The sequence below is a fragment of the Mandrillus leucophaeus genome, unplaced genomic scaffold (assembly GCF_000951045.1).
Source record: "Mandrillus leucophaeus isolate KB7577 unplaced genomic scaffold, Mleu.le_1.0 Scaffold141, whole genome shotgun sequence".
Taxonomy (NCBI): Eukaryota; Metazoa; Chordata; class Mammalia; order Primates; family Cercopithecidae; genus Mandrillus; species Mandrillus leucophaeus.
In genome coordinates, this window is record NW_012101377.1 from 1,079,961 (window position 1) to 1,095,471 (window position 15,511).

At 42.4% G+C, this 15,511-nt stretch overlaps 1 protein-coding gene across 1 annotated transcript in view; it reads right to left on the reverse strand.

The window, feature by feature from the left end:
- SNRNP40 (small nuclear ribonucleoprotein 40kDa (U5)) overlaps positions 1-15,511 on the reverse strand; it is a 37,688-nt gene that overhangs the window by 14,360 nt on the left and 7,817 nt on the right. Inside the window, exon 5 of the mRNA XM_011973995.1 lies at positions 8,050-8,172. Within this exon, the coding sequence (XP_011829385.1) occupies positions 8,050-8,172 (123 nt within the window). The remainder of the gene's footprint in view (positions 1-8,049; positions 8,173-15,511) is intronic.

The following is a 15,511-nucleotide window of genomic DNA, read 5'->3' on the forward strand; positions in this document are numbered from 1 at the left end:
GGTAGACAAGCAGAGGCCAGCTCATGAAAGGTTTTGAATGCCTGGCTAGCACTTTATTTCCTTCACTGGGGAGTCACAGAAGGGTTCAAAATAGAAAAATGAGTCATTCAGATGTATATTCTGGAAAGATCCTTCTGGCCCACTGATTGATTGAGACCGAATCTCCCTCTGTCGCCAGGTTGGAGTGCAGTGGTGCAATCTTGGCTCACTGCAACCTCTGCCTCCCGGGTTCAAGTGATTCTCCTGCCTCAGCCTCCCAAGTAGCTGGAACTACAGGTGCGCACTGCCACACCCAGCTAATTTTTGTGTTTTCAGCAGAGACGGGTTTCACCATGTTGGCCATAGCCAGGATGGTCTAGATCTACTGACCTTGTGATCTGTCCACCTCAGCCTCCCAAAGTGCTGGGATTACAGGCGTGAGTCACTGCGCCTGGCCTGGCCCATATATTTAATAACTGAAGGGATGAAACCTCATAAAGTGCAGGGATTACAAACATGAGCCACTATGCCTGGCCTAATCTATCCTTTTAACCATTACATTAAAAAAAAAAAATTACAAACTGAACTCCCATCCTAACTAGAGCTCAGGGTTATAAGAAATGCCAGATTGCCAGCCAGACCATCAGGCTCTCAAATGACACATTTTCTTCTTTCTTCATTTTCCTCTGACTCCCCAATCCTATCACCAGGTAGGAAGTTCCAAGAGATTGGTGGGAACAGTCTATCTGCTCATAAATATACACAGAATTTGTTCACCTCAGATTTTAAAAAGGGTTCCCATTCCTTATGTGTTTCTCTTTCTTAGAACAGGCAGTGCTACCTAAGATAGACTGAGAAACAAACAAAAACCAGGCTCTCTGAGGAGCATCTCCTAATATAGAGAGGCAGTGTGGTCATTTGTCGTGCTAGGGCTCAAGACCGGTAAGCCTCTAGGTGCTTAAAAGGTACTTGTTAATCGACTACAGGTAACAAGACAGAGTGGTAAGACTATTAGCCCTATAGAGATAGAGCTCTGGTCCTGTCTCTACCACTGACTGAGTGATGACTTTGATCTTGGCCAGATCACTTAACCTCTTAGGGACTCACTTCAGTCACCTATAAAGTGAGGGATGGAGGTGATGTCTAAGGTTCTTTTCAGGTTTGACATTTCCTGAGTCCTTCTGATTGAAAAGGAGCCTCTCTTTTGCATGTTTAAAGAAATGTATGAGGTCTTTAGGACAACTAAGAATCTTCCTGAGATTGAGAGAGCAATTACTCTCCCCTCTGCATGTAACAAAAGGTTTTTTTTTTTTTTTTTTTTTAAAATGCCCTTTATCAGCTGAGAAAGTTCCCTTCCTCTATTTCTAGTTTGCTGAGTTTTTTTTTTTTTTTTTTAAATCAGGATAGAGTCTCACTCTGTCGTCCAGGCTGGAGTGCAGTGGTGCTATCTCGGCTAGCTGCAACCTCCCCCTCCCAGGTTCAAGCGATTCTCGTGCCTCAGGTTCCCGAGTAGCTGGGACTACAGGCATGTGCCACCACCCCCGGCTAATTTTTGTATTTTTAGTAGAGACAGGGTTTTGCCATGTTGGCCAGGCTGGTCTGGAACTCCTAGCCTCAAGTGATCTGCCTGCCTTGGCCTCTCAGAGTGCTGGGATTACAGGCATGACCCACCGTGCCTGGCCATCAGCAGGGTATTTTTAATAGGGAGAAGACTACCTTCTAACTAAATTCTAACACACACACAACTCTCTCCAGTCCATCTCTGTTATACAAGAGCAAAAATAAAGAAATAATTCTAGCAACTTGGTTTCAAATATTGTATTAACTGCTGCTGCCCGAAAACAATATGGCAGCCTGTATCCCAAATATGAAACATCCTTATACTTGTTAAAACACATTAATTTTTCACCTGGAAATCTACTCTAAGAAAACAAATACAGAAAAACTTTCACGCACAAATATGTCCATAGCAGCATAATCTGTGATAGTGATTCACATGACACAGCCTAAATGTCCAATGACATGGTTGTCACTAAATTATTTAATATTATAATAATAAAAATAAAAATGATGATGATAATGGCAACTGACATATACTGAACACACTATGTCCCTGCCATGGTGCTAGGAATATCATATCCTTACTTCATTTAATTAATGTAACAATTACATGAGGTGAGCTGACAATTCCCACTCAGAGATAAGTAATGGAGATGATGAGGTTAAAACAACTTTAAGATCACAAAGCTAGCAATTAAGTGGCAAATCAAAAAATGATCCCAAGTTCGCTTAAGCACAGGAATTCAAGGTTACAGTGAGCTATGATTCTACCACCACATTGCAGTCTGGGCAACATAAGTGAGACCTCAAAATAAAACCAAAAAATGGAAAGGAAAATGATTCTAACTACACTTCCAAGAAAATAAGAATGATTTGATAGACAGCAACTAGAGGCGGGCTTAGTTTAGGAAATACTTTCTAGAAGAGATATCTATGCTGTGATCTGAAGGTAAGAGAGCAAGTCACAGCAATGCATCAAAGATGGGGGTGGGGGATTCCTGACAAAGGATCAGCTATGTGATAATAAGTGAAAAAAGATCATGGTTGGGCACAGTGGCTCATGCCTGTAATCCCAACACTTTGGGAGGCCAAGGAGGGAGGACTGCTTGAGGCCAGGAGTTCGAGACCAGCCTGGGCAATGTGTTGAGATCCCATTTCTAAAAAAACAAAAACGAAAACAAACCAAACTGGCCAGGCATGGTGGCTCATGCCTGTAATCTCAGCACTTTGGGAGGCCGAGGCAGGCGGATCACCTGAGGTCAGGAGTTCTAGAACAGACTGGTCAACATGGTGAAACCACGTCTCTACTAAAAATACAAAATATTAGCTGGACGTGGTGGCGGGTGCCTGTAATTCCAGCTACTCGGGAAGCTGAGGCAGGAGAATCACTTGAGTCCACGAGGTGGAGGTTGCAGTGAGCTATCGTGCCATTGCACTCCAGCCTGGGCAACAAGAGTGAAACTCTGTCTCAAAAAAAAAAAAAAAATTTAGCTGGGCATAGTGGCATGCACATTTAGTCCCAGCTACTTGGGAGGCTGAGGTGAGAGAATTGCTTGAGCCCAGAAGGTCATGGCAGCAGTGAGCCATGACTGCACCACTGCACTCCAGCCGCGGCAGAGCAAGACTCTCTCTCGGGGAAAAAAAAAAAAAAAGCATTATCTAAAGAGTGAATATCATGATGTTTACACACAAAACATTGTGTTACAGAAAAGACTTGAAGGAAGTACACTGTGAAATAGTAACAGTGACTGAATTTGGATGATGAAACTAGTGACTTACCTATTTTTACAATTTTTCTTTTTACATTTTCTGCACTTTAACATACAAAGTATCACTTTTATTACTAAATCTATTATACTTGTAATTAGATTTTAATAATGTTATTCCCAATAAAGTTGATTTGTTAAACATATATTTGAATGCAATTTTTGTATCTCCATAAAACATTTAAGGTAAATAAGAAGACAAATTAGGAAAAGTCTATAATGATTTTTTGTTTAGAAAAGAGAATACAGGCCAGGCGCGGTGGCTAACGCCTGTAAGCCCAGCACTTTGGGAGGCCAAGGTGGGTGGATCACGAGGTCAGGAGATGGAGACCATCCTGGCTAAAACGGTGAAACCCCGTCTCCACTAAAAAATACAAAAAATTACCAGGTGTGATGGCGCAGCTTGTGGTCCCAGCTACTGGGGAGGCCGAGGCAGGAGAATGGCGTAAACCCGGGAGGCAGAGTTTGCAGTGAGCCGAGATCGTCCCACTGCACTCCAGCCTGGGCGACAGAGCGAGACTCCGCCTCAAAAAAAAAAAAAAAAAAGAGAATATAATATATGCAGTACACAAACAAGGGGACTCTCAGTGCTAGGTGCACTTCTAATTTAAAAATTTTCCCAAAAATGAAGCATTGGCAGAAAAATCTTAATGTTTGTGGACAGATTAAATGCTTTTTAGCTTTTTAAAAAATTTTTATTTTTTGAGACATGGTCTCTCTCTGTCGCCCAGGCTGCAGTGCAGTGGTGCAATCTTGGCTCATCACAACCCCTGCCTCCCTGGTTCAAGCCAGTCTCGTCCCTCAGCCTCTTGAGTAACTGGGATTACAGGCGTATGCCACCATGCCTGGCTAATGTTCGTATTTTTGGTAGAGAGAGGGTGTCGTCATGTTAGCCAGGCTGGTCTAGAACTCCTGACCTTAAGTGATCCGCCTGCCTTGGCCTCTCAAAATGTTGGGATTACAGGCGTGAGCCAGCACGCCCAGCAAACACTTTTTAGTTTACTATCACCAACAGAGTACCAAACAATTTTCATCACCCCAAGAATTTCCTAACTATTCTCCTTTGTGTCAAACCTCTTCATCCCTAACACTTGCTGATTACTGATCTCTTCTTTGACCTATAATTTTTTTTTGAGAATATCATATAAGAAATCCTATATATATATAACATTTTGAGGCTAGCTTCTTTTATTTAAGCTGTGAGAATTTGTGCTATATAGCACTATTGTCTTCAGAAGGTCCAGGAACAGTCCAGATAAAGAGTCCAAAGTAAGCCATACTATTGGTAGCAGGAAGACTTTACCAGCACAAGAGTATTATTGTTAGGTTAGTGTATCCCCACAGTGGGCATCAATCAAATTTGGTACTCTGTTGGTGATAGTAAATCTATGCAAACATTAAAATTCTTATAACTGTACACCAAAAATGTTTATTTCACTGTATGTAAATTTACATATCTTGAAAAGTATAAAAGTTATCATAGCTTGATGACACTAACCTATTTTCATGTGCACAAGAAGCCTTCTTCTAGTGATTCTGATGCCAATGAGCTCCCATCTCCATTCTGGGAAATACTGTGCATAGCTATTAAAGTTGATCTAAGTTTCCATGTTCTGATTCTTCATTCTCCAAATATTTATATGATGGAAAAGGGATGGGAAGTTCAATTTTGGAAAACCTAAATTCTTAGGTACCTATGAGACATTCAAGTGGGGGATACTGAACAGCTAGTTGTACACAGGGACCTGAAGCTTAAGATCTGGGGTGGGAAAACTGTCATCGGCAGAGGGATGGAGTCATGGAAGTAGACGAGATTTGTCTTGGGGAATGTACACAGTGAGAAAAGCAAAGGGCCCTTGGCGAATAATGATGTTTCAAGACTCCACAGACAGAGTGCTCATAATGGTATGTAGAGAAAGAGAAGGACCTACCAGATGGATAGGAGTTTGTTGTCACAGAACTCAGGGAAGAGAGAAGACCAGGTCTATAGTACAGAGCGATTATGTTAAAAAACAAACACACACACAAAAAAACCAAAAAAATCCAGACTATTAGGAATGAAGAATGAATGGTATGTGAGGAACTGAAGACAGTGAGTGCAGAAACATCTCCAGGGGATTCCTCTAAGTATTAAGAGTATAACTCTAGAAAGAAACTCTGGAATTTGAACTGAGGTTCCATCACTTACTAGCTGTGTAACCTGGGGTTAAGCTGTTGTGCCTCCTTTAGCTTAGTTTCTCATCTGTACAATCGCGTCAGTAGGATTTATTTCATGAGGTTGTAAGATCAAAGTCTTTAAGATCCATGAGGAGGCCAATAGTGAAGCTTAAATGAATTAATGATGTAAAGCTCTGAGAACAACAACTGGCAGAAAGTAAGCACTATGTGTTAGATGATGGTGATAGCAATATTATCACCACCACCATCATCATCCTTTTTAAGAAGTTTTGGGCCAGGCAGGGTGGCTCACGCCTGTAATCCCAGCATTTCGGGAAGCTGAGGCGGGTGGGTCACCTGAGGTCAGGAGTTCCAGACCAGCCTGACCAACATGGAGAAACCCTGTCTCTACCAAAAATACAAAATTAGCCAGGTATGGTGGCGCATGCCTGTAATCCCAACTACAGGAGGCTAAGGCAGGATAATCACTTGAACCCAGGAGGTGGAGGATGCGGTAAGTCAAGATCGTGCCATCGCACTTCAGCCTGGGCAACAAGAGTGAAACTCTATCTTAAATAAATAAATAAAATAGTTTGGTTGTGAAGGGAAAGATTCACAGGGCAATATGAGGAGGGGATGTGGGATCAAAGGAAGAATTTTTTTTTTTTTTTTTGCCACCCAGAGAAGACACCTAAGCATGATGAAATACTCATAAGAAAGTAGCAAAGTAGAAAAGAAAGGCCGGATGCAGTAGCTCATGCCTGTAATCCCAGCACTTTGGGAAGCCGAGGCGGGTGGATCACGAGGTCAGGAGATCGAGACGATCCTGGCTAACTTGGTGAAACCACATCTCTACTAAAAATACAAAAAATTAGCCAGCCGTGGTAGCACATGCCTGTAGTCCCAGCTACTCAGGAGGCTGAGGCAAGAGAACTGCTTGAACCCAGGAGGCGGAAGTTGCACTGAGCCGAGATTACGCCACTGCATTCAAGCCTGGGTGACAGAGTGAGACTCCATCTCAAAAAAAAGAAAAGTAGAAGAGGTTGAAAGAAGGGACGAATGATTGAAACCCTCACATTTAAAGGACTACCTTTAGGCCGGGAGCAGTGGCTCACACCTGTAATTCCAGCACTTTGGGAGGCTGAGGCAGGTGGATCACGAGGTCAGGAGTTCAAAGATAAGCCTGGCCAACATGGTAAAACCCTGTCTCTACTAAAAATACAAAAATTAGCTGGACATGGTGGCACGTGCCTGTAATCCCAGCTACTCAGGAGGCTGAGGAAGGAGAATTGCTTGAACTGGGACACAGGAGGCAGAGGTTGCAGCGAACTGAGATAGCCCCACTGCACTCCAGCCTGGCCTATAGACTCAAAAAAAAAAAAAAACTATCTTTATTTTTGGAGATGGAGTCTTGCTCCGTGGCCAGGCTGGAGTGCAGTGGCGTGATCTCTGCTCACTGCAACCTCCGACTCCCAGGTTCAAGTAATTCTCCTGCCTCAGCCTCCCGAGTAGCTGGGATTACAGGCACACACCACCACACTCGGCTGATTTTTGTATTTTTAGTAGAGACAGGGTTTCACCATGTTGGCCAGGATGGTCTTGGTCTCCCGACCCTGTGATCCTCCTGCCTCAGCCTCCCAAAGTGTTGGGATTACAGGTGTGAGCCACTGCACCTGGCCAAAAGCAAGGATATTTCATCCAAAGTAACAGCAAAGGAAACAACGAGGGATGGAAATACAGTACAACTTCTAGGAAAGGACAACACAGAAAGTTGAGTATTTATCTGACAGTTACTATTCTCACTATAAAGCAGAAGGTAAGGTCAAAGTCGTTAAGATCCCCAAGGAAGCCAATAGGAAAGGAAGACAGAAGCCGTGCAGGACCAAAATAACACATTTCCTGGCACTTGTTATGTCCAGGAATTCTGCTAAGTGCTCTAATCAATCAGGCTCATTTAATCCCCACAATGGTATGTGGTAGATGCCACTGTTTTTGTTATCACTACCCCCTCAGCATTCACACAAGAAAAAGAGGCTTAAAGAAGGTGTTGAAGTCACAAAACTAGAAAATGGTGAAACTGGGATTAGAACTCAAGTCAATTACTTGAAAGTTTGAGCTACACTGTACTGCCATATGGTCTATTGCCTCTTTAATATCATTACCTTCTCTCATTCTTAGAGAAACTTAGAAAACTCCCTTTCCATAGTGTCAAAAAGAAAAACACAGTGAGAGATGAGGATACAGAATCACAAACTGATTCATTGCTCCCATTAAACTAAGATGGTTAAAAAAAGATTCTGAATGTCTTTAAAAGGAAATGCACTCTTTATTTTTTACATAGTCCCCCTACAGAGACTTCACACTTCACATTAAGTGCCTGGTCCCTGACAGCATTTATAAGATCTGCAATGCAACCTTTAATTTAGGAAGTCAATGAAGACAGGAGAAAAAGAAAATAAGTTCCAAATTGCTATTTTCCTTTCAGTTGGTATTAAGTGCAAAGCTACCACAATTTCAGAAGTTTGAAAAAATTTGTTTCTAAGTGCAGATGGGTGAAATGGAAATATATCATAAACATCAAACATACCTTGATATCATTGTCTATTCCACCAGAAATAATCTGATCACTTGTGTCATTGAAGGTCACAGCTAACACCTGGTACGTGTTCTGAAATGTCTGGATGGCTGCTTTCTTCCGGATGTCCCAAAGCTGAAGCAAAGGACAACAGGGTCTATCATTAATATCATTCTAAGAAGTAACTGCACAGTACAAATATCCCTAAGTACAAGGACTTTGTGAACATGAACACATCTATAATTGGGATCCCATTTCACTAACTCCTGGATATCCTAATAACACACATGGTAAGCAGTGTCCTTAATTTTGCCAAGACATTTGAAGGCTGGTGAAACAAAACTTCAGTTATATTTTCAGACTTCTTTGTTAAAGTGAATAAACAGAGTTAAATCAACATACTCTTAGAATGGAATTCCACTAATTACTTGGTTCATATATTTTTTTAGGACAACAAGGATATCAGACAATTTTTTCAAACTGTAGATACTAATTCATTAGTGCGCTGCAACCCACATTTAAAAAAATACAGAGCGGGTACGTCAGTGAAAACAGTATAATAAACAATGACAAAAGCTTGTCCTTCCACAAAACAACAAATGAATCAGCAAAAACCTGTCAGAATCAACTGTCGGAACTCTCATAACTAATCAAAAGTTTATAGTAACCAGGCAAACCCTTAACGAGGAAAAAGGAAACAAAAAACCCCTGAGTCCCAGTAAAAGGGTTTTGTAGTGTTTTAACTTGTGCTGGCTCTGTCTCCCGCTCAGCAACAGCTTTGAAGATAACCCATATTCCCAGTATGGTTTCCTAGTACTGAGGAAGCAAAGGGGGGCCTATTTCTTATTGTCAAAGAATAAACAATAAAAATTGTTTATTTTTACCTGTCTGGTGGCTCCCTGAAGGATAAGCTCAAAGGACTGACATTTATTTTGCCTAACTTGGAACTTTCCTTGAAAACATTTAAAGGAAAGGATATTATTAGCCTCTGGTGCCTGGGGGCAAGGAAAAACAGTTGGGGCAAAAATACAAACCAAAAACCTTGGGAGGAAGGGCTGGGGAAGGAGACAATTTGGGGAGTAAGAGCTTTGAAAAGCACCGACTTATTCCTGGCTATCTTATCTATCTTATCTATCTATCTATCTAATCTATAGAATCTATCTATCTATCTATCTATCTATCTATCTACCTACCTACCTACCTACCTACCTACCTACCTACAGAGTCTCCCTCTGTCGCCCAGGCCGGGGTGCAGTGGTGCGATCTCGGCTCACTGCAACCTCCACCTCACGGGCTCAAGCAATTCTCCTGTCTCAGCCTCCTGAGTAGGTGGGATTACAGGCGCGTGCCACTATACCCAGCTAATTTTTGTATTTTTAGTAGAGACAGGGTTTCGCCATGTTGACCAGGCTGGTCTCACACTCCTGGCCTCAAGTGATCTGTCTGCCTCGCCCTCCCAAAGTGCTAAGATTACAGGCATGAGCCACCATGCCTGGCCCATCCCTGGCAATCTAGACCACTTGCATGTCCAGGGCTGGGCACATACTTAGAAAAGATCTGAGAAGGCCATAAGCTCTCTGGTTGACCTTCAGGCTCTGCACAAGCAGGAAGTGAAAGCTAAGGAGAGATGCAAACTGCACAGCAAGGAGTTGAAGGCAGGCTCCAACATACCAAAAGACAATCTGCAAAGACTGGGAGAGCTTTTGTTCTTGTTGTTGTAGGTAATTTAGGAAACTTCTGTCATTCACTAGCTGACCACTAAGCTAACAAAAAAAGAATTCAGTGGTAACACAGGACAAAGAATACAAACTTTACAAAATTAGTTCAAAAATTCACTAAACAGGCCAGGTTTGACAGCTCACACCTGTAATCCCAGCATTTTGGGAGGCCGAGGTGGATGGATCACTTGAGGTCAGGAGTTCGAGACCAGCGTGGCCAACATGATAAAACCCTATTTCTACTAAAAATACAAAAATTAGCTGGTCATGGTGGTGTGCCCCTGTAACCCCAGCTACTCAGGAAGCTGAGGCACAAGAATCACTTGAACCCAGAGAGTGGAGGCTGCAGTGAGCTGAGATCACACCACTGCACTCAGAGCTACAGAGCGAGACTTCGTCTCAAAAACCAACCAACCAACCAACCAACCACCCTCACCCTGCCCCAACCCATAGAAAGTCACTAAACAAACAACTACAACAAGCAGCTCTGGGGACCTAATTTCCAGAGTTGCCACGCTATAATACTTAAATACCTAGTTTTCAAAAAATATAAGGCATGCAAAGAAGCAAGTAACTATGGTCCACATAGAAGGAAAAAGTAGTCTTCTCAACAAATTGTGCTAAGACAACTGGCTAACCACATGCCAAAGAATGAAGGTAAGCCCCTGCCTAACATGATACACAAAAATTAATTCAACATGGATCAAGGACCTAAATGTAAGAGCTAAAACTGTAAAATTCTTAGAGGGCCAGGTGTGGTGGCTCATGCCTGTAACCCCAGCACTTTCGGAGGCCGAGACAGGAGGCTTTAGCCCAGGAGTTAGTGACCAGCCTGAGCAACATGGTGATTCCTCGTTTCTACACAATAAAAACAAAAAGTTGTGTGTGGTTGTATATGCCTGTAGTCCCAGCTACTTGGGAGGCTGAGATGGGAGGATCACTTGGGCCAGGGAGGTTGAGGCTGCAGTGAGCCGTGATTGCGGCTCTGTACTCCAGCTTGGGTGAGACTGGCGGGATCTTGGCTCACTGAAACCTCTGCTTCCACGTTCCAGCAATTCTCCTGCTTCAGCCTCCTGGGTAGCTGGGATTACAGGTATGCGCCACCACGCCCAGCTAATTTTTGTATTTTTAGTAGAGACGGGTTTCACCATGTTGGCCAGGCTGGTCTCAAACTCCTGACCTTAGGTGATATGCCTGCCCCGGCCTCCCAAAGTGGTGGGATTACAGGCGTGAGCCACTGCACCCGGCCAAGACCCCATCTTTTAAACAAACAAACCCTTATAGCTCTACATTTTTAAAGCGTGGATAACACAGAGAGGGCTCAGAGATGTTTCAATGAATGAATGACACACTTCTGAAGACGAACCACAAATAAATGTTTAAGAGTATGGGTCATTTCATTCAGCAGAAAGAGACTTTGGGGTGACTGTTCCAAGTTTTAAAGGGCTGGCATCAAAAACAAAGGAATCAGCCATGGAACCTTAGTGAAGGTCACAGGCTTAAATTCAATCCTGTAGTCAACAAGGACAATCTTGAGTAGGATCTGTGCCAAGATGCCTCTTCCTCCCAATTTTCATGGTTTAGGATGGAAAGTAGTTTCTTCTTTGTTCACGTAAATATGAACTAAAAATCAGTTCATTACTCAGATAAATGGTCCAAAAACAATGCTTTACTCCTGTCCTACATGCCCAACATCTCCCCCTCCCCCAACTCCTGTGGTCCAAGTCCAAACTTCTTAACTCAGAATTCAGGGCCTTAATAATTTAGATCCTATATATTTTATAAACTGTACTATAATCTTTGTCTCAATAGATCTTTCACTCAAGTCAAATCTATCTTTGTCTTTCTCCTAAAAGTCATGGTAGTCAAAGTTTGTCTAAAATAATTTAGAATTTTACTTCCAGATAACTACCACTTTTAATATTTTATTTTGAAACAATCATAAATTCATAGAAAACTTGGGAGTAAAAAGAGCACTTTTTTTGGTTTAACTCATTTGAGAGTAAGTTGCTTACCCAATGCCTTATCACTTTTTTTTTTTTTTTTTTTGAGATGGAGTCTCGCTCTGTTGCCCAGGCTGGAGAGCAGTGGCGTGATCTCCAATCACTGCAACCTCCACCTCCCGGGTTCAAGCAGTTCTCCTGCCTCAGCCTCCCAAGTAGCTGGTATTACAGGCATCTGCCACCACGCCCGGCTTTTTTGTATTTTTAGTAGAGACAGGGTTTCATCATGTTGGCCAGGCTGGTTTTGTACTCCTGACCTCAAGTGATCCACCTGCCTAGGCCTCCCAAAGTGCTAGGATTACAGGCATGAGCCACTGCGCCTGGCCCCTTATCACTCCTAAATAGTGTTTGTCCTACAAAGATGTTCTCCTACATCATCTCAACATAACCATCAAAATCAAAAAATACAGATATACTATCACCATTTTATCCTCAAATCCCACTCAAGTTTTATCTCAGTTATCCCAAATGTCTTATTACACAAGGATTCAGTCTGGAATCGTGTTAAATTGAGACACCAGCCTGGAAGACTCTCTCAAACTTTTCTTGAGTTTTATGAACTCAACACTTCTGAAAGTTACAGGATAGTTATCATCTCCGATTTAGGTTTATCTTGTTTCCTCTTGATTAGACTTAAGTTATACATCTTTGGTAGGAATATCACAGAAATGATGCTATATCTTTGTTGTATCCTAGCAAATGGCTCATGATTTTGACTTGTCCCATTACTAATTAGGTCGATTTGATAATTTAGTTAGAATTTTCTTTTGACAAGGTAAGCCTTGACAAGCACAGGGCTTATCTTGTACTTTCACTGCCTCGGGGCTGAAATAGGAGCCCTGGTTCCTTTTAGTGGAAAACAGTATTTAAAGGCCAAGACCTGTGCAATAAGGGGTGCTCATGCTATTGGGGTCTTGTTGCTCCTAAACCTTTTCAGTGGACAGTCAGGCAATATATATTTAGGCACACACAGCTACACACTCACACATTTATGTCTATTTTTTTCTATATGTATCTGTTTCTATATTGAATGTTGTGAGTTCACACTTATACCTCACACAAGATTCAGTTTAGTCTTCTCTTTTGTACTGGTAACTCCATTCTTGGACAGAGAAATCAGCCTCCCATTAAACTCAATATATTCACTTTCGTTTCTACCCTGTGTGGATGCCCTCAATTCAGGCTTTGACATCCACACTCTCCCTGTACTGCTTGATGTACTGACGACCCTTTCACCCAATTAGGGCACTGACTCTCCATGTTGGGCTGCTGTCCCTCCCTCACCCTCAAATTCTCCACACTGGTTACCTACCCTGTGTTGTATGGATGCCTTCCTCACTCCCTGACTACTCCCTACAATGTACTGCCCTGCCCTGTGTGGATGCTCTCCTTACCACACTTGTGCTCTGACACTCCACTCTGAGCCACCTTGGCCCATCTCTAACCAGAGCACCTTCCCTGCTTTGGCCTACATAACTGGCTTTAGGACTGAACTGCTCATGAAAGGGAAATTTATATATATATATATGAGTACATACACACACACACGCAGTATTTCACTTAATTTTATTAGAAGAATGTACTTGATAAGAAGTTTGAAAACGATCTGTATGAATAATGCCCAGACCGCTACTTTTAGACTAAAAATGCAAGTGCTGTTGGAAACCTTTGCTTTCTGTTAAGCACTCTGACATGTAAAAAGCAACATGACTTCTCTTTCTCTTAAACTGAAGTTATTCAATTCCTGTACTTGCAACTTAGTAACAAAAAAAACAGTAACACAAAGCATTCCAACTTCACAAGTAACTGAAAAGTACATTGTAAAAAGCTGTTAAATGATGTCTTAAATATACTGACATTAAAAATAGGAGCTGGTTAAAAAGCAGTCATCTTTAGGTGATGTGACATATTGCTCATTAAAAAAAGTATTAACTTGAGTAACACGGTAAAAATAACTATTCCAAATCATGTTTAATTAAGGCAGAAGAAAAGCAAAAAACCAAAAGAAGGAAGACAGGAGGACATACACTCTTTTTCTACTCCCTAAATAGTTCCTAGATGTTTATTATAGCAGGCCCTCAATAATAATGTCAACAAAATTCACTTGGGCATTTCCACCTCTTACTATCTTCTGAAATGACAATTAGAAAATCAGCTACTGTTAAGACTCTCCAACTACAGTGACATCTAGGTAAGAGCTCTGGTTTAGAAACCAATCTTAAACCACAGACTCTCCTCCCATGCAACCATCAAGGGGCCCAACTGATTAGGTATAAGAAAATCACTCAGTAGAAAAACATCTCGGCCAAGTGTGTGGCTCACACCAGTAATCCCAGCACTTTGGGAGGCCAGGGAGAGGGTGGGGTGGCGGATCACAAGGTGAGGAGTTCGAGACCAGCCTGGCCAATATGGTGAACCCATCCCTACTAAAAATACAAAAATTAGCCGGGCGTGGTGTGGTGCCTGTAGTCCCAGCTACTAGGGAGGCTGAGGAAGGGGAACTGCTTGAAACCGGGAAGCGGAAGTTGCAGTGAGCTGAGATCGCACCACTGTACTGGTCGACAGAGCAAGACTCCATCTCCAAAGGAAAAAAAAAAAAAAAAAGCAATTTGGCTGGGTGTGGTGGCTTACACCTGTAATCTCAGCACTTTGGGAGACCTAGGCAGGTGATTGCTCTGACTCAGGAGTTCGAGATCAGCCTGGGCAATATGGTGAAACCCTATCTCTACTGAAAATACAAAAATTAGGCAGGTATGGTGGTGCACACCTGTAATCCCAGCTACTCAAGAGGCTGAGGCTGGGGAATCACTTGAACCTGGGAGGTAGAGGCTACAGTGAGCCAAGATCGTGCCACTGCACTCCAGCCTGGGCGACAGAGCGAGACCCTGTCTCAAAGAAAAAAAAAAAAAAAAAAAGCAAATTCATTAATTCATTTAAAATGCAATAAGAAGTATGGGGCTGTAGCCTCCCAGATGTACTCTTTTGAAGTCCCTCACTGTTTAATAATTAAAATGTCAACCAGAGTCCAAAATTCGTGTCAAAGAAATAATCAAATGGTTGGTACTATGATGTACTGTGTCCTTGTGTGCCTCTGAGATAAGTTATTATTTCTAGGTCTCAGTTTCCTTATTTATAAAATGAGGATGCTCAATGAGATCAGTGGCTCCCAGAATGTCAGACTGGCTACACTGAATCACTTGAAGGACACATTAAAATATCTGATTCCCATTGCAGATCCACTGAACTAGATTGTTTGGGTATTTTTAACAGGTTCTTCAGGTGATGACCATACAAAGATAGGCTGGAAACCATCTGACTAAATGATGCTTAAGTTCCCATCTTGTGCTATACTAAAACCATTCACTGAACTTTTTATATATTGTCTGTAATCTCACAACAGCCTTTTTTTTTCCCTTTTTTTTGCTGCCTCCCTGTTGGTGGGGATACTCACAACAGCCTTGAAAAGACACGCATATTACTGTCGCTGTTCTTTTTTTTTTGAGACGGAGTCTCGCTCTGTCACTCAGGCTGGAATGCAGTGGTGCAATCTCGGCTCACTGCAAGTTCGGCCTTCTGGGTTCACACCATTCTCCTGCCTCAGTCTCCCGAGTAGCTGGGACTACAGGCGCCCGCCATCACGCCTGGCTTATTTTTTGTATTTTTAGTAGAGACGGGGTTTCACCATGTTAGCCAGGATGGTCTCGACCTCCTGACCTCATGATTCGCCTGCCTCGGCCTCCCAAAGTGCTGGGA